The sequence below is a fragment of the Typha angustifolia genome, chromosome 13 (assembly GCF_048772165.1).
Source record: "Typha angustifolia cultivar Huaian chromosome 13, ASM4877216v1, whole genome shotgun sequence".
NCBI lineage: Eukaryota > Viridiplantae > Streptophyta > Magnoliopsida > Poales > Typhaceae > Typha > Typha angustifolia.
The window spans coordinates 13308226-13331921 of NC_133251.1; the positions used below are offsets into that span (position 1 = coordinate 13308226).

At 41.2% G+C, this 23696-nt stretch overlaps 5 protein-coding genes across 5 annotated transcripts; 3 read left to right on the plus strand and 2 right to left on the minus strand.

Moving 5' to 3' along the window:
• Nucleotides 1-1109: 1109 nt before the first annotated feature.
• On the minus strand, nt 1110-2585 carry LOC140774482 (U-box domain-containing protein 21-like). Its single transcript, XM_073117493.1, has one exon. The coding sequence runs from the start codon at nt 2510-2512 to the stop codon at nt 1187-1189; it is 1326 nt and encodes a 441-aa protein (XP_072973594.1). The 5' UTR covers nt 2513-2585; the 3' UTR covers nt 1110-1186.
• Nucleotides 2586-4512: 1927 nt separating this feature from the next.
• LOC140773261 (receptor protein kinase TMK1-like) lies at nt 4513-7954 on the plus strand. The gene is made up of 2 exons (XM_073115740.1): nt 4513-6676; nt 7338-7954. Exons 1-2 carry the CDS (start codon nt 4513-4515, stop codon nt 7832-7834), a joined length of 2661 nt encoding a protein of 886 aa, XP_072971841.1. The 3' UTR covers nt 7835-7954.
• A 735-nt stretch (nt 7955-8689) lies between these two features.
• LOC140774489 (receptor protein kinase TMK1-like) lies at nt 8690-12763 on the minus strand. Its single transcript, XM_073117502.1, has 2 exons — nt 10261-12763; nt 8690-9512 (listed from the first exon to the last, which is right to left on the minus strand). The coding sequence occupies exons 1-2, from the start codon at nt 12632-12634 to the stop codon at nt 8983-8985; spliced, it is 2904 nt and encodes a 967-aa protein (XP_072973603.1). The 5' UTR covers nt 12635-12763; the 3' UTR covers nt 8690-8982.
• A 3861-nt stretch (nt 12764-16624) lies between these two features.
• Nucleotides 16625-18528, plus strand: LOC140774528 (probable transmembrane ascorbate ferrireductase 3). The gene is made up of 4 exons (XM_073117559.1): nt 16625-16873; nt 17353-17401; nt 17513-17712; nt 18107-18528. The coding sequence occupies exons 1-4, from the start codon at nt 16712-16714 to the stop codon at nt 18356-18358; spliced, it is 663 nt and encodes a 220-aa protein (XP_072973660.1). The 5' UTR covers nt 16625-16711; the 3' UTR covers nt 18359-18528.
• A 1724-nt stretch (nt 18529-20252) lies between these two features.
• LOC140773262 (zinc finger protein 4-like) lies at nt 20253-20894 on the plus strand. The gene has a single exon (XM_073115741.1). The coding sequence runs from the start codon at nt 20253-20255 to the stop codon at nt 20892-20894; it is 642 nt and encodes a 213-aa protein (XP_072971842.1).
• The last annotated feature ends 2802 nt before the right edge of the window (nt 20895-23696 follow it).

The window sequence follows — 23696 nt, forward strand, 5'->3', positions numbered from 1 at the left end:
TACATAAAGGTAAAATGCGTGTTGTAGGAACGTAGAGCTAATTCTTCTTTTTCCGTGTCTAATCTTGTGCCATTTTTGTTTATTTATTATATTCGTAACTTTCTCTTAAAATTCTACATAGATTATTATAAAATTGTGCATATACTCCTACAAACCGCCTAGATGTTTCGACATAAAAGAGAATACACTAAACATGTTTGCCAAGTACACAGAAACCTTACATCATGATCTGAACTTTCCTTGTCCTGAAGTCGCAATATCTCCTTTATCTTTAAAAATTAACGTTCTATTTCCCCTTCTATACTTTGTCCTACATTAGATTGCAAGGTCGGGTCAATGTTCAACTGCACAAGTCAAACTATGGACAGAATATTTGTTCGTCTTCTGGGACGTGGACAAAGTCAATTTAATTTATGCTTGGTGTCATCAGACAAACAGGGGAGGAGTAAACTAGCAATTTTAGGAAAAGGTCATGAATCAACCCAGATGTACGTCTGAATTCCTTGTAAACTTCTGGCACCATTCTGATTTCATCAAGGCATTTCGCTGGATATGCATTTGGTAGCCGTGGGTGGTCAAATCTAGACATTTGAATTGGTCTCTTCATTAAACGAGCAGTCTAGAAGAGCATTACGTCACGGGATCTTGCAAGTTTAGGTCAAATTTATACTTTTTTTTTTTGGTTTGCACCACCAGAGTAGATGTAGCTGTGGGGATTCTAAGAGACCTATGTGTGGGCCTTTCTTAGTAATCGGAATTATTTTCCAATAAGCATTGCAGTTGATTCCACCAAGCCGGGAATTCGACGCCATGGATTAAGATGACGAAGAAAATGTAGACATTTAGCCAATAAAATTGTGCTCAAATAGTTAAAGATGTTCATATTGTACAAGTATTTCTCACTTTGAATACCGATAGTATCGATTTTCTAGTTCATATTGTATAAGTCTGTTGTTAAACGCTACCGTAATTCAAACTTCATTAGACTGTTACGTGAACTGGGCCAAGTCTTCATGCAGGGCAAAATAAGAAGTTAAAAGAGGAAAATGGTGAAAAAAGGAATCGTATATTGGCAAGAAGAAAGAAGGGAAGTGCCAAGAAGACTATCACTAATTTTGTACAATAAAAAGAATGATACAATCATATATTTGCATGGTTAATTAACTTCACTGCAAACTATCATCACTCAGTAGCTCCTCTTGAGCCCCTTGAAATCCATGGTATCAATGCACTCCCCTCTCCCCTCATACCCATTCAAAAGCTTAAGCAAACCTGCAGCTTTCTCCTTAGTTTCATCACTGCAGCCCACCTGCAAGAGAAGCAATAGCTTCTGAAACGCACCCATTTGCAAAGCCTCTATCAAACACTCTTCTCCTCTTCCTTCTCCGCCTCCCCTCTTTGACTCCTTGCAAAGCTTCCAAAGCGAGGAGACGGCGAACTCCGTGGCGGCGTCCGACACCCGGAACATTTTCTTGATCAAGACCGGCACGGCGAGCGCGTTACGGCGAGCCATCACCCTCCCCGCCTCGGAGCTCAACAGCCCGTCGAGGACGGCGAGGGCCTTCTCGCAGACGCTCTTCTCGGCGTCGACGAGGATTTCTAGCAGCGTAGGGATCATTCCCAGTTCGACAAAGGCCGCGGCGGTGGACCCACCGCCGCCGTTCACCAGATAGTAGATGGAAAGAAGAGAGGACTTGGTGGATTGAGGAGATATGGGCTCTTTGATGAGCTTAACCAATGCTTTGATTAGTCCTTCGGTCTTCGCAGCGATGGTGGCCCACTCTCGGTCGGATGATACGATCTCCTTGATCAAGAACACGGCGTTGAGCCTCGCCGCCAAGTCGCCGTGATCGGCGGTCGACACGAGAGAGCGGAGGGAGCCCGGCAAGGCGACGTGGCGCAGTGCGTCTTTGTCGAGCGGCGACACTGATATCAATGCGGATAAGAACGTGTCAAGAACTCCGGCGGCCGAATTCTCCATATGCTCCTGAGCAAATGAGCTAAATGCGGTGGCCAGAACCCGGCCGGCGCCTTTAGACGCGAAGCACCGCCGGCTTCGGTCGCTTTCCTTCGCCAAGTTATTGACCCTCGCAGCCAATTCGCGGCATCTGGCCTTGTCATCCCTCCCACTTGCGGCCGCAATCTCCGATAAAATCTCCGACGCCTGGTCGCCGGTCACCGGAATCCTCGGCGTCGGGATCCTCTCTATCCCGAGGGATCGGTTCGCAACACACCAATCTTGTATCATCCGCCTTATGGAATGGTTCGGTGTCAGGTCCTCAATCTTGAGCTCGTGGCTCGTCACCGGGCAAGTCGCGCGCCCCGTGTCGAGCCACGCCTCGATGCTCTGGCGGTCATACGTTATGCCCGACGTCGCAGTCACCGGATCCTTCATTAGCTCTAGCGATATCGGGCATCGGAAATGGGCCGGCACCGTCGGCTCTGAATCGGGGGGCTTCTGCACTGATATCTCCTTCATGGCGGATTTTCGAGCTCGGCGAGAGAAAGGCATTGGAGAATAATTTGTGATGGGGGACAAAGGAAGAGAATTACAAGGAGAGAATTAAGATTAGATACGATTCGGAGTTTGAAGTGTGAGAGTTTATAGAGATGGTTAAGAAGGCAAATGGAAGTCTATCTAAGTTCTGTGAAGAAATTGTAGCTCAAGACTCGGCAGAGTAAATGGTTCAAAGAGAAGGAGAGAGGGAAAAGTAGTTTTGATTTGAATGTTGACCGTTGAAAGTTTGAACTTTTAAACCGCGGGGAGGAAACGGTAAGAGGTTTTTTTTGCCTCTCTTCTTATAGAAAAAGGACAAGAGAAGGTATTTACAAAATTTTGATTGGGTCCATCAATGAATCGTCAACAAGGTCAGGAGTCCCTGTGGGCCAATTCTAGGTGGTCTCAAATATATTCTAGGTGGTCTCAAGTTCATATCATATACTCATTTTCAATTTTAATTCAGTGAGCCCCTGATGATTATTTGTTAGGTTTTAAGGTTTCTGTTCAAATCTCCGCACAACAAGTGGTATCAGAGAGAGTGAACATTTTCAGTATCATAAAACTATTTGTTACAATCAATTTGGTGACTCTAATATACCCACATATTTTTTTAAAGGAGTCATAATAGCGTGATTTTTCTAAGGTTTTGCTAAACCTAATTTAATTTAAATTAGAATTCAATTTTTCAATAACAAATGGTATCAGAGCTAATGTGTCATGAATTACAATATATTTTATAGCATCCATAAATTTAAACAAAATATTTATATTACATTACCTTAAAATTATCACCTAGAATTTAACTGAAAAGAGAGAAAGCTTGCTTGTTTTTTCTGTGATCAGTGTTTGTTTGAAACTTAATACTGTTGGGTGGTTGAGGATTGCATGTGTCTCATATTTTTATTTAGTTGGTGGATTTAATAGTTAGTTTTATTCCAGCCCTTTTATGTGCTAGTTGTTTTGACCTATTTATTAGGTTAATACTTAGATAAGGGGTTTGAGATGCTTCTTTTGTTTATAGGAGTTTAGTTAATCTCTAAGAAAAAAAAACTATTAATCTTCAGTAACTTAAGTTTTTTAAATAACTGATAATAATATTAGAGGCATAGATGGTACTCTCTTCAAAAGGATTGTTTGACCATGTACAGAGTACCTGAAAATAACTCATTCAAAAGATAAATTAAATACTATGAAAATCGAATTCATAGTTAAGTCCTACTAATTTACCATGAATTCAATTTTTCTCTAAAAATATTAAAATTAATAATCAATAGAAAATTTATTAAAATATTATGTGTACATAGTTTGAATACTATGGTTAATAGAGTTCAGCAAAATTATATATTGAAGAGAATTAAGTCTTTTATTTAGCTTATAGAGAGACAGTGTCATGGTGATCAGTAAAATAAAATACTCGAGATTGGAGGAATTTTGGAACATACGTTGACTTTGTCAACTGATCCAGTTGGCATTCTCGAAGCAGCTGTATCTAGATGTGTAGGATTTTGACAACTTTTGGATTCTTCAAGGTCAAACTGTAATATCAAAATAAGGAATAATAATAATAATAATAATAATAATAATAATAATAATAATAATAATAATAATAATAATAATAATAATAATAATAATAATAATAACAGCAACAACGTAGGAGCAGTGTGTATTTGAAGAGAGCGTTGACTGTGCCACGCGTACTTGATGTAAGAAATTCCTAAGCGCTGGGGCTGTACAGGAGCCTGGCGTCTTAAAGCGGGTCCCATCAGATTTGTACCCGAAACCGTTTTGGCCCTCCTCCGTACTACTCCCTTCCTTCTTGACGCAAAGAAACGGTTACGCCTTCCCGTCAGCGTCAAGATCCGTTTAAACCATCTCGATCCGTCACTGCTCTCTCTTGTTATAATAATGCTTTCCTCATGGGACCCGCCATTTGCTCTCTCTCTCTCTCTCTCTCTCTCTCTCACACACACACACACACTTGCGTTCACTTCTTGATTCAAAAGAATAAAGAAATGGATTCCCGCCACCGCCAAGATCCGTTCTCCAACCCGACCCGCGATCTCCTCCTCCTCTTCCTCTTCCTCCTCCCCTTAGCGGCAACGGCTGCGGAGACTGATCCCCGCGACGCGGCGGCGATGCGGGTCCTGGCCCGCTCCTTGGGCGCGGACACGATTCTTGGCTGGTTCGGTTCGGACCCGTGCTCCCCCTCTCCCTGGCCTGGCGTCACGTGCTCCGCTGAAGGTCGGGTCACCGAGATCCTAGCCGGAAACTGCAGCCTCAAGGGCTCCCTTTCTGCGGACCTTCGGAACTTGACCGCCCTCACAGTACTGGATCTCCGGTCCAATTCCCTCACCGGACCGCTTCCGTCCCTCTCGGGACTCTCAAGTCTCCAAGCCCTCTTCCTCCATTCCAACCTCTTCTCCTCCGTCCCCCTCGACTTCTTCTCGGGCCTCTCCTCCCTCTCCTCTGTATCCCTCGACGGCAACCCCTTCGAGCCATGGCCGATTCCTCCCTCCCTCGCCGACGCCAACCACCTCGTCAACTTCTCCGCCAACTCCGCCAACGTCTCCGGCCTCCTCCCCGAGTTCTTGGCCACTGCGTTCCCTTCTCTTGCTCGCCTTGACTTGTCTTTCAACCTCCTCTTCGGCCCCGTCCCCGCCGGCTTCGCCCCCGCTTCGCTCCGCCAGCTCTTGCTCAACAACCAGAGGGGCAACGCCCACCTCTCCGGCTCCATTGAGTTCGTCGCCAATTTGAGTTCTTTAGAGCAGCTCTGGCTCCAATTCAATGATTTTTCTGGCCCGCTACCGAACTTCTCGCGGCTTACCAGTCTCTATGATCTTCGATTAGGGAGTAATAAGCTAACCGGGCCAGTACCCCAGTCGCTAATTGAGGTGAAATCTCTAAAGGAGGTGTCTTTGTCCAATAATTTCCTCCAGGGTCCGGTGCCCGTCTTCCCGAGCTCGGTTGAGGAGGTGGATCTCGTGCCCCATTTAGAAAGATTCTGTCTTTTGACGCCCGGCAAGTGCGATCCACGCGTAAATGTGCTTCTCTCGATCATTGAGTCCTTCGGGTATCCGCTGAAGTTTGCAGAGAGCTGGAGCGGGAATGACCCATGTAACAATTGGTCGGGGATCAGCTGTGATGCAAGGGGTAACATTACCGTGATCAATTTCCAGAGGATGCGGTTGAACGGTACAATCTCGCCCAAGTTTGCATCGATTTCTTCTCTCAAGCAGCTGATTCTTTCGAACAACAATCTCACCGGGAACATCCCATCAACGCTGGTGAGTTTGCCGTTGCTCGAGAAATTGGATGTTGCAAACAACTCGCTGTATGGAGAAGTTCCAAACTTTAGCGAGAAGGTTACGGTGATCACGGACGGGAACCCGGGCATGGAGATGCTTCCGTCTTCAGCGTATGCTGTAGTGTTAGTGATTGTGATCGTGGCGGTTGTTGCTGTCGTGTTCCCTTTTGAGTTCTTGTGGCTTTCATCCGCGGCACAGGAGCAACATTACGTTAGCGTTGAGATACCGAGCACTAACAAAATAGAGATGATGAGCATGAGTCCTACAGGTGCACATGCCGCCGAAGGGGACAACATGGTGTTCTCGATTGAGTCACTTAGGACGGCAACCGATAATTTCAGCAGGGAGAATGTCTTGGGCAGTGGAGGATTTGGGGTCGTGTACAAAGGTGTGCTCCCTGCTGACGGCACCAGGATTGCCGTCAAGAGGATGGAGGCCAGCGTCGTGCCGCAGGGAGGGTTTGCTGAGTTTGAAGCAGAGATCGCGGTGCTTACTAAGGTCAGGCACCGGAGTTTGGTTTCGCTCCTTGGCTACTGCACTGACGGTGATGAGAGGCTCTTGGTCTATGAGTACATGTCTCAGGGGTCACTGAGCGAACACCTTTTCAATTGGAGGGAACAAGGATTCGAGCCACTGGATTGGAAGAGGAGGATGAACATTGCACTGGATGTGGCCAGGGGAATCGAGTATTTGCACAGTTTGGCTAACCAGAGCTTTATTCACAGGGACCTCAAGTCGTCCAACATCCTCCTTGGTGATGATATGAGGGCAAAGGTTGCAGATTTTGGGCTGGCTCGACTTGTACCGGATGGCGGTTCTCTCATGACAAAGTTCGCAGGGACTTTTGGGTATCTTGCTCCTGAAATTGCACGTAATCCACATTTCCCTTCTCTTACCCGTCATATTCTAAGTAACGTTTCTTTGCTACTTATTCTTTACCTTAGAACTAGGCAAAAGGATGTTAATGAAACGAGATATGCAAGAGTTGCGTTATTTTGAAAGTTAAGTTTTCGATGCAATACTCAAGTACGTATTGTGGGTTTCTCTTTTTAATTAGAAAGGGAAGCGAATGTCTACAAGGAGGACATTCAGCACAGACAAACTAATCATATTCTTGTTTCGCCTTCCATGATGTAATCATCTATCTGCATGATCTGCTACATAAGAGTGGAGCTCAACATGCTCTAGTAATCGCAAAGTTGAGATTATGGAAGTTAATGCTCTTGGCTCAGGGATAGCATCTATTTTTTATTTTATTTAGACTGTTGAAACTTGAAAGGGCTCTGAGTACGTACTCTTGCACCAGACTAAGGAAACAAATAAAAAAACCAAGTGATGTGTGTAAACTTGCTGCTGAGCTAGTTCTCAGACTTGAAAAGTGTGATCTTTTCCTCGTCATCTTAACTGGTTGCACATGCAAAGCTTTTAACTATTTCACTTTGCGATGCACCACAAGACTACATAATTTTGGGAGTTTTATTGATCATCTGCAGTTGTTATGCTGAATTAACTTGAAATGCTTCGTTTTACAGAGACCGCTCTTGTGACTACGAAATGCGACGTCTATAGCTTCGGTGCAATACTGATGGAATTGATCACCGGGCAGAAAGTGATCAACCCGAGACTAAGAGAGGGCACAAATTTGGTGTCATGGTTCAGGAAAAATTGGCGTAAGGAGGATGAACTGAAAAACGCAATCGATTCATCTTTCAACCTCGATGATGAGACCCTTGACAACATCAAAATTACTGCAGAATTGGCTATCGAATGCTGTGCAAAGGATTATAAACACAGGCCTGATATGGGGCAAGCAGTCAATGTCCTCTCCAGAATTGTGGAGCAATGGAGCCCTTCCAGTCATATATTTGAGAGCAGCGGTGACATGTATCATGCCTCATTGATGGATGCTTTGGCAGAGAGGTGCAGCATTTCCAGCAAGAGAAGCTCGTTCAGCTTCCACAACACGCAGTCCGCCGTTCTCCAGACCGGCGAAGCTTCACATTCAGCTCAGCAGATGGAAGACAGTTAGGAAAGTTATACATGTTCAAATTTGGTACATCTCAGATGCTCTATTATTGTAACTTCTGTGATGCATTTAATAGTTTGGGTGATTCCTCTTTTGTATACGACTTGAAAACTGAGTCTTAGATGCGAGAAAACTTGGATTCAGTAGCTTCAATTTGTATACAAGTCCTAATGAACTCAACATGAGATTAGAGAAGCAATTCTTTCTATGACCTTCAAGCTTTCTATTTCCTATGATACGATTTTTCACGTGCGTTTTTTAAAAAAAAAAAAAAAAAAAAAAAGCTAATAAAAACTACATAGTGGTGAGATTCGAACTGAGCTGTTTTCAGATCTAACAGGCTGGCTTGATGGCTCTTTCTTTCTTGAAGCAAAATTTATATTAAAGAATGGAAAATAAGTCAACTCTTTCACCATCGATTCTCAATATACGTTGCATGGGTTTAGTTGGACATCATAATCATGTCCTCCTTTGTGGGACTCAAGACAATGTATTAGACTTTGAAATCTAACTATCTTATTAATTGGCCAAAGGTGCTGATATTTATCAACTTGTTTGTTTTCCACTAATTGCAAATAATACTTGCCATTATTATTGCAGCAATTCCCTTAGCTATCAAGATCAATAATCCATGATGTATCCACTTAATAAGGAAGGTATTATTAGCTGTGCAGTAATTCTATCAATGCTATCTATCCCAGTTGCATGAAATTTCCAGAACATGGGCTGCAGAGAAAACACATCAGGGGATTATATATAATTTCCATGGATCTACCTCGAATCCTGCCGCTCAAACTTAGATTGTAAACAATGATGTAAAAGATAGGTAGGAAACCCACAAAACATAGCATGACACAGTTGACAAATAGCAGGATTTGCAGCTCCTTAATAAATACAAGTGGACTGTTCAATCTTCTTATCTAATCTACCAATAAAGAGGAGCAACACATGAGCATATGTAGTTCAGCTCAAGACTGAAACAAATCAAAAGACTGAAGGTATAAAACCACTGTTTGGAAACCTGAAGAGATTAAGTGGTTCGGGTAAAGATCATCATCATCATACATGACGAGAAAAACAAAAGTGAAGCCAAAGAAATGAAGTGAACAAAATCTCACTTAGGATTCCTTTCCAAATTTGATACTTCCTATCTATCTTCCATCAGCTGAGGTGAATGAGTCAGCAAAGCCCGGCGGCCTCGTGGGTATGCTGGTCTGAGTGTTGTCCAAGCTTGCAACGAATGATGATGTTGCGCCATCCATATGGCTACTATCCTCGAATGCCTGCCATTTCTTTAATGCCTGTGGCAAAGTCATGTCGAGATCAATCCCATAACTGTCCTCTGAATCAGGATCAGAAGGTTTCCACATCTCTGCAAGAGAGGACAGGACGTTGACTGCGTGCCCCATGTCAGGCCTCTGGTAAGGCTCCCTGGCACAACAATGGCCAGCCAACTCTGCAACGGTGCTAATGCTTGTGAGTGTCTCCTCATCGAGGTCGATTGTTGGGTCAATAGCCTTTCGGAAAGTGTCCTTGTTAAGCTGCATCCTCCGGAACCATGTTACCAAGTGCACGCTCTCCTCAGGCTGACTCTCATCAAGTGCTTTCCGGCCAGTGATCAGCTCCATCAATATAACACCAAAGCTGAATACATCAGCTTTTGTAGTCACACGGCCAGTTACTGCAAATTCATGTGTTTTTTGTTACCACAAAGAGCAACTGAAGAGAAGATAATCTACCCAAGTATCAATAGTGAAAGAAACTTGCAAACATGTTCGAGGCATCCTAAACAAAACAAATTGAAGTTCTTCCAATTTGTGCAATATAATTGGTTGATTATCACAAACTAAGCTAAAAACCAATTTGGGCAAATAACTTTGTGTATTTGTTTCCTTAGTTTGGTACAGGACCACTCAAAGAGCTTTTAACAGTCAAGAAAAATGAGATGAAACTATTTTCAGTAAAGCATTAATTTCTCAAGTGACAACTCTCAAAGTTGAGCAAATTGAATTTCTTAATTATACTTGTAGATAATTTACACTTGACAATATAGGGTACAGTCTGTCACTGAAGGCCATTAAATAAGATTTTAAATGTCTGTGTCGAATGCCACCCCTTTTACACAGAATGTATCTGTTTTTATGTAATCTCCTTTTCAACAAACAAGGGGAATCCATCTAAGGTATAGTTAGTAGTGCATAACCTATCTTTCCTCTTTAGTACAAACTATCTGACAAGCACGCGTCAAATAAATATGTCCACAAAGACTAGAACAAAGAGATAGTACATAGTTTCTTCATGTAGGAAAGTACCACATAAAAGAAGTGGAAAATGATATCTAGCATCATTTTTTAATGTATTATATTGTTATATTTTTACAGTGTATACACTATAGGATCTATAAGTGGTTAAGAGGAATGAGTAATCACCTGCATATTCTGGAGCAAGATACCCAAAAGTTCCAGCAAGCCTGGTCTCGACAGAATAGCATTTACCATCAGCAGGTGCAAGGCGAACTAGGCCAAAGTCTGCAACCTTTGCCTTCATATCATCCCCAAGGAGAATGTTAGAAGGCTTGAGATCCCTATGGATGAAGCTCTGATGAGCCAAACTGTGCAAATATTCAACTCCCCTTGCCACATCTAGTGCAATGCTCAACCTCTTCTTCCATTCCAGTGGCTTCAAACATTCTTCCTTCCAATCAAAGAGATGTTTACTGAGTGCCCCCTGAGGCATGTACTCATAGACCAAGAGCCTCTCATTGCCATCCAAGCAGTAACCTAGGAGTGAGACCAGATGCCGGTGCCTGACCTTGGTGAGGACTGCAATCTCCGACTTGAACTCATTTAATCCTTTTGTGCCCATCACCCCAGACTCCATCCTTTTCACTGCAATCTTGGTACCGTCATGGAGCTCACCCTTATAAACGGTCCCGAACCCTCCACGGCCCAAGACATTCTCCTCACTGAAATTGTTGGTCACATTCCTAAGGACTTGAATGGAGATCACCATATTCCCAGCCTCAACCATATGGATATCACTCGGACCGCTGCTCCCCCTGCTGTAGCTGTCACTCGCGCTTCCCATTCCACCATTCAAATTCGAACCCGCAACAGTGATCTTCACGGTATCTGGGTCAGAACTGGAATGTCGTGGGTGTATCACAGTAGTGTTGGGGCTCTGAACTCTGCCAAAATGTTGCTGCTTTCTCTTGTAGTAGCAGAAACCCAACAGCCCAATCAGGCTAATACACACCACCGCTGCAACCACTGAGCCAGCGACGACTCCTACCGGAACTGAGGAAGACTTCCCACTAGTAGCACTACTCTCACCACCAGAAGCAGCCGGATTCGGAGCATTGCCACTACCAGGAGTACTGGAGTTCGAGGAAGGTGTCATAGGCACATCCTTCCCTATATTCAGGTTCCCCGCAGTTTTCACCAGGACATTCTTGTTAAAGCTTGGAACTTTCCCCCATAGGGAGTTGTTGGCCACATCCAATTCCTTCAGCGATGGCAAACTCGTGAGAGTCATCGGAATCGTCCCAGTGAGGTTATTGTTTGACAGAAGCAGCCTCTGCAGCGACACAATCGACGCAAAATCTGGTGAGATAGTCCCATTCAATCCCATCCGCTGGAAATTAATCACAGTAATGTTTCCCCCTGCATCACAGCTAATCCCTAACCACCCATTTTTACATGGGTCATTCCCCGCCCAGTTCTCCGCGAACCGAGCTGGGTACCCGAACGATGAGACTGTCGACAACAGCACATTTACGCGCGGATCGCAGTCTCCTGCCTTCGAAAGGCAGAACTTTTCAGTGCTAGGGACGAGATCCACCTCCTTCACGGAGCTCGGGAAAACAGGCACCGGACCCTGGAGCAAATTGTTCGTCAAAGTTATCTTCTGCAGCGATTTAAGCTCAATTAGCGACTTGGGCACCGGCCCGGTGAGTCTATTGTCCCGCAATTGGATATCCCAGAGACTGGTGAGCCCTGAGAAGTCCGGCAACGGGCCGGAGAAGTCATTGGAATGCAACCAGAGCTGCTCCAACGAGCTCATATTAGCGACGAAGTCGATGGGGCCGGAGAAGCGAGCGCCTTGCTGGTTGTTGAGCCAGAGCGCACGGAGCGGCGAAGTAGCAAACGCGGCGGGAACGGGACCGGAGAGGAGGTTGAAGGCCAACGCGAGGCGGTCGAGAGATGGGAACGCGGTGGCGAAGAACTCGGGAAGGGCGCCGGAGACGTTGGCGGAGTTGGCGGAGAAGTTGACGAGGTTGGTGGCGTCGGCGAGGGAGGAAGGAATCGGCCACGGTTCGAAGGGGTTGTCGTCGAGGGAGACGGAGGAGAGGGAGGAGAGACCGGAGAAGAAGTCGACTGGGACGGAGGAAAAGAAGTTGGAATGGAGGAAGAGGGTTTGGAGACTGGAGAGGCCCGAGAGGGATGGGAGCTGTCCAGTGAGGGAGTTGGCCTGGAGCTCCAGTCGCGTGAGGGCGGTCAGGTTGCGTACGTCGGCGGGCAGTGAGCCGGTGAGGCTGCGGTTGCCGACCTGGATCGCGGTGACCCGACCGTCCGCGGAGCACGTGACCCCGGCCCAGGAGGAGCACGGGTCGGATCCGGTCCAGGAGAGGGCCCGATCCGCGCCGAGGGAGCGGGCGATGGCAAGCATCGCGGCGGAGTCGGTTGGGGATGTCTCCGCAGCCGCGCGGTGGAGGTTACCGTCGAGGACGAAGGGGAGTAAGAGGAGGAAGAGGAGCATGGTGAGTTGATCCGGGCGGTGACGGGAACCCATCACCATGACCATGGTGTGGAGGATAGAATGAGAGAGGATAGAAAGGAAAAGGAGACGATGGTTTCTCTGGAGAGAGAGAGAGAGAGTAGAGAGTAGGGAGAGTAGAGAGAATGAGTGGTAGCTTAGCACATGGAGGGGCACATGGGGAAGGGTGGCGGATTCTTTTTGCTGGGTTTGTCTGGAATAATGATACCGGAGCTTCCCGAAAATGCCCCTTTGACTGTTTAGTATTAGGGTTTTTCGTTTCGCACCCTGCACCCTCTCTTGTTTCCTATTTTCAATTCAATTCCTCTAATTTTTAAGAAAGTGTCACAAAAAAAACATCCTCAACCATTCTTATATTCGTATATTTGTCACTGTGTGAACTAGAAAATTAAAAAAATATATTAGAATTTTGTACAGTTTTCATTTGGCAAATCGATCAGATCACGGCATGCCATCGAATCGAATTGAATTGAATGTGTGCAAATGCAGCAATTACCGTCTAAAAGTATTTTCTATTTATTAAGCTTGCGATTATTTACGGTCTTAGATCATAATATCTTGAATTTGGTGGATATGATGATGCCTCCTTTAATATTAGCGTCTGACGAGTTATTATAACTTATAATTAATTAAAAAAAATAAGATAAATTTTTAATTTGACAAAAATAAAATTATCCTCTCTCAACTTTATTTATCAAAGTTAATTTCAGATATAAAACCGAGTTTTATTTTAATATAGTTATCAGTAGACAATTCATAGGAAGCGCTAATAAATTCAGTGTACTTTTTCTAATATAAAGTCAGTGATTTGATCAACTCCGGCAACCAGAAAATAAATTAAGGCAAAGAATTAGCTGAAAAAAAATTCGGTGACACCTAAATTTATCACTGGTTGATATTTCTATCTAAAGTTTAAAGTGAACTATTTTAGTAAATAAAATTTTAGAGACGGCTAGTTTGGTAAATAGAAAATCAAATCTGGGACAGAAGAAGATGGATAAGTTCACGATGGATAGGGGGCGGGGGCGGGGGGGGGCAGGCTTCGTTCACGGGTTGAGTATTATTGGCAATAAATCCAAGTATACGAATTTATATAATTTAGTCTTAGATACGTTTGCATGACTCCTCCTCCTCCTCCCTCTTCAATCTTCTTCTTCTTCTTCTTCTTCTTTTTGGATTTGAACTTTGAACTTTGAACTGAGGGGCAGAATTGGAAAGAGAGAAGGTATTTCTGAGCATTGGGGGAGAGGTGCAAGTTGGCAGTTGCGTGACCACATGGGTTTATATCTTTATATAGTAACTGGTGACAACTCTGCCCCTCCAAGTCTCATGCCGCGGCGAGGAATGAATGGATTAGTTGTGGCCTCTGGGTCCGGAAAGAGTTGGTGCTTTACGCCCAACACCAAACACCAAGGACGAGTAATTCCTAATTCCTCTCTCTCTCCCTCTCTCTCTCTTTCCAAAAAGGTTTAAGATGGAGAAAGTTAAGTGGATGGGGTTGCAATTATTTAGAACCCGACTTTGGCACCATTTGGATTCCATTGAGTTATTTTCAAATTGAGTTTGAATTATTTTATTTTTTTAATGAAAAAGGCGAGAATAGTTTTATGTTAATTATGTTGAAACCTCCTGAACTATACTCGATTTTTATAAAGACTTTTTTAGATTATAATGTCACCCGTAAACTTTGGAAGTAAAGTGAAACCGATAACGGGAGTGACGAAAAACGCGTGCGTAATAACTAACTATACCTCTAATTAATATATCACAATATAATTAAATTTAAAAAATAAATTAAAATGTTAAATATCTTACCATCTTCTCTCCTTACTCTCTCCCACGGCATCCCGTCCCACGCGGCTTGGCAGCAAAGCTTGTCGTTGCCTCACGGCCTCCCCGTCCCACACAGTGTGGCAGCTCGGAGAGGGAGGGAGGGAGAGAATACAGTGGCGACGGTGAGGAGTGAAGGAAGGAGATTAGATATAATAATAAGAAAAATTAATTTATTTATTAGAATATTTTTTATTTTAATTTAATTAATGGGTTGTGCAAATATTACGAGGATATTTAGGTCATTTAGAATTAATTACATCTGATATAATCGCCATGTAAGCTGACTCATCTAATTTTTCTGACGGTACGCTAACGGAAGGGTGACATTAAAATTTTTAGAGTGTTTAGGAGTGAGATTGTAACCTAAAAAAGTTTAGGAAGCCTCTTTGAAACTGGATATAATTTAAGGGGGTGTTGACGTAATTAATCATTAATTTTAATAAGATATTATATGCTTGATAGACAGAAAAATAATAAGAGATATGTTGAAAAAGGCATCAAGCTCACCGAGCATATGAAATCTAGACGAAACCTATAAAGTGAGAGAAGAACAAAAATGAAAGAGAGAAGAAAAAGAGAGAAGAACGAATGAGAGGGAAGGTCTTTTCCCTCTCCTAGCCACTGGGACTAGAGAAAGGCTCTTTAAGAGAGGAAAAGATTCTACTACAAACCCTAGTAGAGCTAGTACCGATGCAAGGGTTGAATGAGCTTGAAATTAGATTATTTAGTCTTAATAAATCCTAGCGCAGACTTATATTGGATCTAAGTCAAAAAGGGGCATGGTTTAGCATTGCTAGTGTTTTTAGTTAGACCTAATGTTAAGTAGACGAGGTTGGGTTCAAGCCAATTTTTTAAAACCAACCCTTTGTTTGCCACTATTGTTTTGAGTTGAGTTGATTTTGGGTGGGGCTAAAATTTATAGCCTATTATCACTTACTAGCTCACTCCTCAATCATACTATTCATGAGCCATTTGAACTTAACCTATGGCCTGTGGGAGATGAAAACAAAAGAAGAGAGGAGAGTAAGAAAAAATATGAGAGAGAGGAGGACGAGGAGGAGGACGAGAAGGACTAAAAAAAAAAGAAAGAAAGGAGAAGGGACAAGAAGAAAGGAAAAGGAGAAAAATGTGAGCTAGCGGTTGGCCTTTTGGGATCAAACGCATATTTTGAGGGTGTAACTTAAGCCAAGCTTGCTTGAGTAGATCTGTGTTCAAACTCGGCTAGAAATTAATTTTAAGCCTGATCTAATGCACCAAGTTTGAATAAATAAGTTTTAACTCCAGCTTATTTCTGAGCTCAAGCTTGAATGAGCTACTTGCTAAGCGGATTCAAGCCTATTTCGAACTTTAATCAAGCTTACATTGAGTCCAATTCATCTTAGTATAATAGATAAGAGATTATTACTCTATTCTATGAAACCAACTATGATCTAGCCTCATTTATTATTATGACTAATAAATATTATATTTATTAAATATAAATCGAGTCTTATTGACATGTAAGATTGATCTAGCTCAAGCTTAGCTCTGAATTAAATTTAAGCTTGTGGATCAAGCTTAATTCATTTCAAAAATAATAGCCGAGCTCAAGCTGAGCCAAGCTAACTTCCTTTTTTAAATTTGAACTTAGCTTCCTCGATTAGTACAAACATAAGTATATATGTATACGATATCATGATTTATAGAGTGTTATTTCTTTGGACAGATAGGACTCCAATTACTTGTGCAGTTAACTATAAACTCATAGTCGGATCAAGCTTAAATTTAGATTCGATGCACCACATAAGAACATGGAAAGAATTAAGTTCCAAATTCAAATCAAGCAAGGCATGAAAATTTAAAATTCCTCATCAAAATATTAAAAGATCTTTGAACCTCCCATGCAAGTAAAGTAACTCCAAAGTCCAAACTAACGTTACAAAGCCCCCATTTTAGCTCCATCAGATGCCTTGCTTTTAGGTTCCAAACTTCTCCCCGGAACCTCGCCCGCACCCACGGCTGCAGGAACTCACGGATCTTAAGCTCTCACAGCCGATTATAACCTGCCAGGTACGTCGAATGCACCGAATTCCTGCAATGTTCAATGCGGAGGATCCGGTCTCCGATGTATATACCAAACCTAACCCAAATAACAAACATCGAATGGGATAATTCTTACAAAGGACGGAAGCAAGCAACCTTCTTTGATAAGAGTATAAGACCTAACTCCATGAGAATGCCAACTTTGCTCCTCTCTCCCTCTCCAACCCTAACCCTCCCCACCGGCCAGCCATGGCGTTGTTCGTCAGAAGCCCGGCGGACATCGTAGTCTCCTACGCCACCATGGCAGCTCATGTGTTTGCCCTGACGGCGGCCATTCTCATGCTTGTATGGGTGCTTCACTTTGGTGGGGGTGTCAACCTCCATTCAGATAACCCTGACCTCGTCTTTAATGTACGTCCTCTAAAAGACTACCCATTTTCACTCTGACATTCTTATTTACTTATTTAGTTTTTTCGTGACACATTGATCTCTTCGATCACGTAAAACCTTCTGAAAGTCTATTCAGTTCCTTACAAATCTCATATGTTTGGTTTCGTGACTAACGATTTCTTTTTCTTTTTTTTAGATAATCAATATGTCATGAAATATAAGTACTATCTCTTTATATATAACGAGATTCAAGAAGTAGAACAATTCTCTATGTGTAAAGTGGCCAAGGCATCGGTGTTTTTATGCGTTTTGTTTTCTTTTTGGGTAAAAGTGGATGGCATTGTTTCATGAGTTGGGAACATCAAAAATGTGTACTTTTAGTCCTACTTTTACATTTATTTGATAACTTTAATCATTTAACATGCATAGATCGGTATCTTATCTTCTGGCAGTACAATAGATACTGGTTTGTTATATAACTCTTTGCTGTTTCCAAACAGGTGCATCCTCTGGTGATGTGCTTGGGGTTCATAATTTTCATTGGAGAAGGTAGGATCTAACCATATATGAACACCAAATTCTATACCCGATTCTTCTTATGTACTCTTTAGTTGATCGTGAGAAGTATACAAAAAGTAATTGTCCTCATCTTCTCCACAGGTGTCATGGTTTATAAGACAGTTCGACTGGAGAAGAAGGTGCAAAAGTTCATCCACATGATGCTTCACTTAGTTGCATTAACTCTTGGAATACTTGGCGTTTATGCTGCCTTTAAGTACCATAAGGAGAGTGAGGCACCAGACATGGTTAGCTTGCACTCATGGTTGGGGATGTGCACCATTTGCCTCTTTGGCTTGCAGGCCAGTTCTTATTTTCTCATTACCACCATTTTTAACTTTTCCAATTTTTATTATCGTTAACACCCTACATCGAATCGAATCGGTATTTATCATCCGATCTTGTGTTTTGCTTCTATCATCTAAAAAACACGCTGTCCGTTAACCGACAATTACCATATAGATGAGTTAAATTAACTGATATAGATAATGACTATAATATTTCTGCTTATATTTTTTATATTCCCGAATGATATAAATAAATCCATATCAATAATTGAGTTGTTTAATTTTTGTTAGTATGATATTATGTTAATTTATCGACTACTCTAAAAGCTTAAAAGTGGTGATATCGATGATAACAATATTTTCTTGAAATTGTTTTTATACTCTTCTAACCCTTACTATTCCATTGCAGTGGTTGTTTGCCTTCTTCTTCTTCTGGTTTCCAAGAGCTCCACTTCGCACCCGGGATATGATGTCCCCTCTGCATGCCTCCGCCGGCCTGGCCATCTTCCTCATGACGATATGCACGGCGGAGACCGGGTTGATGGAGAAGAGCGGGTTACCCGGATCCGAGACCCGCGTCATCAATTTCACTGGCCTTTTCCTCCTCCTCTTTGGAATAGCTGTTAGCATCTCAGTTGGCCTCCCAAGAGCATTCTCCTAGCTCTAATTAAAGCCTTCTAACTGCAATATAAATCCTGGAGTTTATTACCAAGATATGGATTTGTGGGCAATTTTTTTTTTCTTTTAACATTGTTTTTGTGTAGCGAAAAGAATAAAAATTGTGCATGGAATGATTGTATAAAAGTTTTATGTACTGAAACATATTATTGCTGCTGAAAGTCTTACTTCCCTTATTGTGGTGAATTATGTTAGATAATCATTCGACCCAAAAGGAATGGATACTAGAAAATAGGGATTAACTAATTATTGTAAAAGCTTAAGCGATTAGATAACAGATTAACAATCTATATCGTACCCCTTAATAAAATTGTACTCCATTTGGCTCCACTGACACAGATGACTAGTTCTTGGAAAATACCAAATAGAGGCCAGACACTGAAATGAGTATTGCATGGCAGTAGAGCAGAGGACTCAGATGGCATAGCAGTGGTCCCCTTTCTCTCCATTGCTCTCTGTGTCTGTATGGGGACTATAATATCCTCTTATCTTTCTAATTTCTATGCTAATAGTAGCACTTGTAGTGCTTCAAAGTGATAGTACAGTGGACTTCTTTTTTAAAAAGCTCTTTGATTGTGTGTGTTAGCAGGAGTATCTTAGTTATTGAAGGTGCTATCCAACTTTCTCACCCATAATTCCACAAGATATACATAGTGTCATATATCCTTCTCTTACCACCTCTGACCTCTCCCCCCCAGCAGTCTCCAAGCCTCCTATTGCTATAATTAACATCACTACATGCCATTACACATACCCATTCCAGAGCACCCCACACCTCAACCCAGTGTCTTTTTTCTATCTCTTTCCTCGGCTTGTATGTGCTTCAGATCTCTGAACCATTTCTTTTTTCTATGTGATGATTGTCTGTTTGGTACTCTATTGTTGTGTTCTTGGTTCTTTTGACTGATTAGTTTGAAATCCTGATGAGTGGTAGGCTTGCAGTTTCAAATGTTTGTGTGTAATTGTTGCATGTTTGATGAATATCTGCTAACAAACATAGAGGGGGTTCCTATTGCTACTTTACTGTTTCCTTTTAATGCTTACCGAATCTAATTTGTGGATGATTTATTTCTGGATGATTCTCCATTTGGAAAATTTATCAATTGATGATGAGTACAGTTACTAAGAGGTAAATACTCAACTGAAAAGTATAGTTCATTTTAGTCTTTTTTTTCCAGCTATTTAATGTCTATGTTTCCTTTCTATGCTGTTGATGTAAATTTTATGATTATTAATCAAACTAGACAGAAAACAAATGCGTAGGAGCATGGTTGTAAAAGCAAAGCTTTAAGCATCTCTAGTTCTTCTTACGCAACTTTCAGCGACACGAAAATTTGCTTCCTAGTGCTATGTTTCCTAGGTTTAAGAACTGTCTTTAATTCTTAAAACTGGCTTTCAGATCTGCGATCTTTGAGTCGTGCCCTGATAATATATAGAATGTATCAGCAAGTTACTCTGAGTTGCACCCTCCTGTTTAAATATCTGATTTCTCATCAAAGTAACTTTCCTAGATAATGGAAATTTCATTATCATTTTAGTCATAATTTACTATCTACTTACTCCTATAGAGTGAGATCTGAACTTTTCGATGACTAGACCGTTCCCATTATATCCACACTTCAGTAAATTAAACTTAATTTAACAGGCATTCATGTGGTTAAAAGTAGAGCCAATTTGATTAGCTTCAGAAATTTTAATCATTTTTTTTCCAAGTTCAGATACATGCCTAGAACATATTAGTAAGTTAGTTATGTAAGCTGAACTTTAGATTTCAGAAAGAGCATTGAAGTGTTGCGATAATCATCTATGCAGCTGAAAGGATCATGCATGCAAGTTCAGAATAAAGATTTCCTTCTTGCTTATACACAGAATTAGACATGAACACGTCCACAGTAGAACTACCTGATGAAACATCTGAAGTCAGCAATCAAGTGCCTTCCAACATCCCTTTCGTCAAGGATGCAACCACCCTTGATCTCTCCCTTACTATGAAGCTATATTCATCGGAATCTGCCATCATTTCGTTGTCAAACACCTTCAAGAGCAGCAACGACAGTCGATCTCTTGATGCTTATAACCACCCAAGAGTCTTCTCATGCAACTATTGCCAAAGAAAGTTCTTCAGCTCACAAGCCTTAGGCGGCCATCAAAATGCTCACAAAAGAGAGAGGACCCTTGCAAAGCAGGCAATGAACATGGATGCATTTGTCTATGCTTATCCTAGTATGGCATCACTACCCCTCCAAGGCTCTACACTCTATTCATTGGAAATTAAGACTCACTCTGCAGCGCATCAAGTGGTAAATGTAAGGCAAGAGAATCATGGCAGCTCAAGAGTCTCATGGGGATTGCTTGGGCCAATGGCACCGATTATAGAGGATGACTTCAGTTTGTATTGGCCAGGAAGCTATAGGCAGACCATTGGCGCCGGTTTTGAATCAACACAAAATTCATGTATGAGTTATGGTGCAATCATCCCCTTACAAGTAGACGAGCCTGATCTAACTCTTAAACTTTGAGTCCCTTGGATCCTATCTATCTTTATATTTGTATCAAGCTTGCTATATTTTGATTCCTGCAAGTGCTTCCTTGCACTGTACAGTAGGTATGTGATGAAGTATGGGCATTGTGCATGAGTTTCCTCCTAATTTCCTTCTAAATTTTGGTTGCCTATGGCTTTCATCTTTAAAATTGAAACTATTAACTTGGATTTCTCATTGTAGTACTGAATTCAGTATGCAATTCAGAGTTATTTCTGATTTGCTGACTACTGTATATTTTGTCAGATTGTTCTTATGTGATTATAACTTGATTTTAAGATAATACATCATCACCTGCACTACGAGTCTTAAGCTGATAGAAAGTGCAGAATTTATTTTATGATATTCTAACACTTCCCCATGTCTAGATTCGACACATTTTAGTAGGCCTAGTCCTGGTAGTGGAGGTTTTTTTTGCTGAAAATCTATACATTCTTTTTAAAAGTGTGTAGTTGTCCTTAAATTGATCCGTCTTTTTGCGCGACATATTTTATCCAATGGTATTCACATCATGAATAGTTATCCAATGATAACATATAAATGTTATCCAATTTTTAACTTATGATTACCATGATGAATGATAAGTTGTGTATGACTTTCTTTCCAGTAAGATCTGAACTAAGTCCATTATATCATTCATGAGGCATAAAAACAACACAAGGTCAACCACAAATATTAGTTCACCAAGTCTTCAGATTCTACGAGTCCTCATAAGCTCGAGAGCTACTACGACCGATTATCTGCAGCAGCGACATTGGGGGATAAATTAGCATAAGCAATCACTTAATGCCTCCTACCAACTTATGCATAATGAGAGTTATACGCGAGCAAGTACACATTTCTCATGATTTGCCCAAAGGAATCAAACTTATGCCTTGTAACATTTGAGAAATGAGAACTACTCAATCATTCAGAGAAGGTTGAGGTATCTATAAAAGCAAATTTTGAAAAGTTAACTATGGGCAAGTAATAGATTGGCAAAGTTATTTCAGAAACATTGGTTGCAACTAATTGTGACTTGTGGATACCTATCTTTCTTATGAGGGAAGAGGAATAGATGACACAAGCTCAAGATCTGAGTCAATCATGTTGCAATTATAGTATGGTGGTGTAGGTATATCCACTCTATCTCAGGGCTTGCTTTATGTCACAGATTAGGATATGTCCCCATAAAATAAGAACTGTAAGTCAGATAAAGAAATTGTTGGAATATGGATCTGAGTGCCATCCACTAGATGATCTCTCGACTGACAAAAAAACTGAGGCAAATGGAAGAACACCCACATGGCAGACCACTTCCAATGCATTATTGAACAATTTCTTGTGATCAATATGTGAGGCTAAGGTAATTAAGGATATGAATAGTAGCAACTTTCAACTTCTGCAGATCTTAATTTATTCAGTGCTTGCTTCTAGTTCAAATCACAATTGAGTCATGAACAGTTGCCTATTTGTTTATGAGTGAAACTTGATGGGCAGTAGACGTAGATAAGCAAAACCAAAGGGGGCCAAGTTCCCTTTGCAAAGTTTTAATTACAAGTTGCACATAAAGGATCCAAGTTGAGGGCCCAAAAAAGGTCTGATAGGAGCATTGAACCTTGACAAGGAGATGTGTTCATTATTGTAAACTATGCCATCCCTGGGATTCATTTCCTTCCCTTAAATCTAGCCAAGAGTAAGTCTTTTTTAATAGACAGATGATTATTATATTAGGAAAGTACAGAAAAGAACATTGTGAACAGTTCATGGTGGTTTCTAAGCATAGCATAATTCAAGGTAGTGTAGTACAAATTGCTAAACTTGTACGAATTAGTAGTGCTTCAATGATTAAACAATCCACTTCAACCTTTTAGAGAGAGAGAGAGAGAGAGAGAGGAGGAGGCAATCCTCTGGTACTATTGTTTTTATAATTCCAGTTCCAATGTCTTCTCTTCTATGATTCAGCAACATGTAATCAGAATAGGCTGGTAAAAAATCTAGATTCTAGACAAGCCAAGATATCATGTGTCTGATAAGAATCCTCACAATATTTCATTTTGATTAGATTGTTAGTGATTATATATAAACCTTCTTACCTTATAGATTATATAGATTTTTTTTAAAAAAAAATGGTGGTCAAAATCCCCAAATACTCTTTCATTAAATAAAGGCCTCTGATATTATTTGATATCATATAAATTAAATTGTTACATATTCAATATCTATTCATCAAATAAGAACAATTAGTAAGCAACTTACTAGATAGTGATCATTGTTTTATTGGCATACCTCCTTAAAAATGATGAAGGATTTGGTCCACCAGAACTTAAACTTTTTTTTCTCAAGTGCTACTCTCTTTCTCTTTTATCCAATGTATGGAAGTCCATGTGAGTGTACAGTTTGCCACTACTGTTGACACACAACTTTGCCTTTTTTGCTCCAATAAACTCTCCCCATCTTGAGGTATCAAATCACCCTTTGAATTATTATCTTCTTTTATGCGTTTTCCATGATTCTTTTAATACATAGATTTCTTCATCTATTAAAAATATCTTAAGAAATTTTTACTTTAGTTTCTTTTTTAATCTATAAATTATTATGTCCAAATTACATCATTTTGAAGGAAAGAAGAGACATAAATTTTAGTTTACTAAACTATTATTTATCTTTCTAGGGGATATTATAGTCTTTTTTTTAACTTTTTTTATTGTCACACATGTTAGATAAAAATATTTTTAATAGTTTAAAAAGCCTACATCGTTAGATAGATAGTTTAGGGAATGTGCAGGTATAATTATCTTT

What these genes read in the sequence shown, in the direction of transcription:
- LOC140774482 (XM_073117493.1), bottom strand. Translation starts at nt 2,512, where the DNA reads ATGCCTTTCTCTCGCCGAGCTCGAAAATCCGCCATGAAGGAGATATCA.
- LOC140773261 (XM_073115740.1), top strand. Translation starts at nt 4,513, where the DNA reads ATGGATTCCCGCCACCGCCAAGATCCGTTCTCCAACCCGACCCGCGAT. An exon ending in TCTTGCTCCTGAAATTGCAC is followed by an intron (nt 6,677 to 7,337) that starts GTAATCCACATT and finishes TTCGTTTTACAG; the next exon opens with AGACCGCTCTTGTGACTACG.
- LOC140774489 (XM_073117502.1), bottom strand. Translation starts at nt 12,634, where the DNA reads ATGGTCATGGTGATGGGTTCCCGTCACCGCCCGGATCAACTCACCATG. An exon ending in TCTTGCTCCAGAATATGCAG is followed by an intron (nt 9,513 to 10,260) that starts GTGATTACTCAT and finishes ATGAATTTGCAG; the next exon opens with TAACTGGCCGTGTGACTACA.
- LOC140774528 (XM_073117559.1), top strand. Translation starts at nt 16,712, where the DNA reads ATGGCGTTGTTCGTCAGAAGCCCGGCGGACATCGTAGTCTCCTACGCC. An exon ending in ACCCTGACCTCGTCTTTAAT is followed by an intron (nt 16,874 to 17,352) that starts GTACGTCCTCTA and finishes GTTTCCAAACAG; the next exon opens with GTGCATCCTCTGGTGATGTG. An exon ending in CATAATTTTCATTGGAGAAG is followed by an intron (nt 17,402 to 17,512) that starts GTAGGATCTAAC and finishes TCTTCTCCACAG; the next exon opens with GTGTCATGGTTTATAAGACA.
- LOC140773262 (XM_073115741.1), top strand. Translation starts at nt 20,253, where the DNA reads ATGAACACGTCCACAGTAGAACTACCTGATGAAACATCTGAAGTCAGC.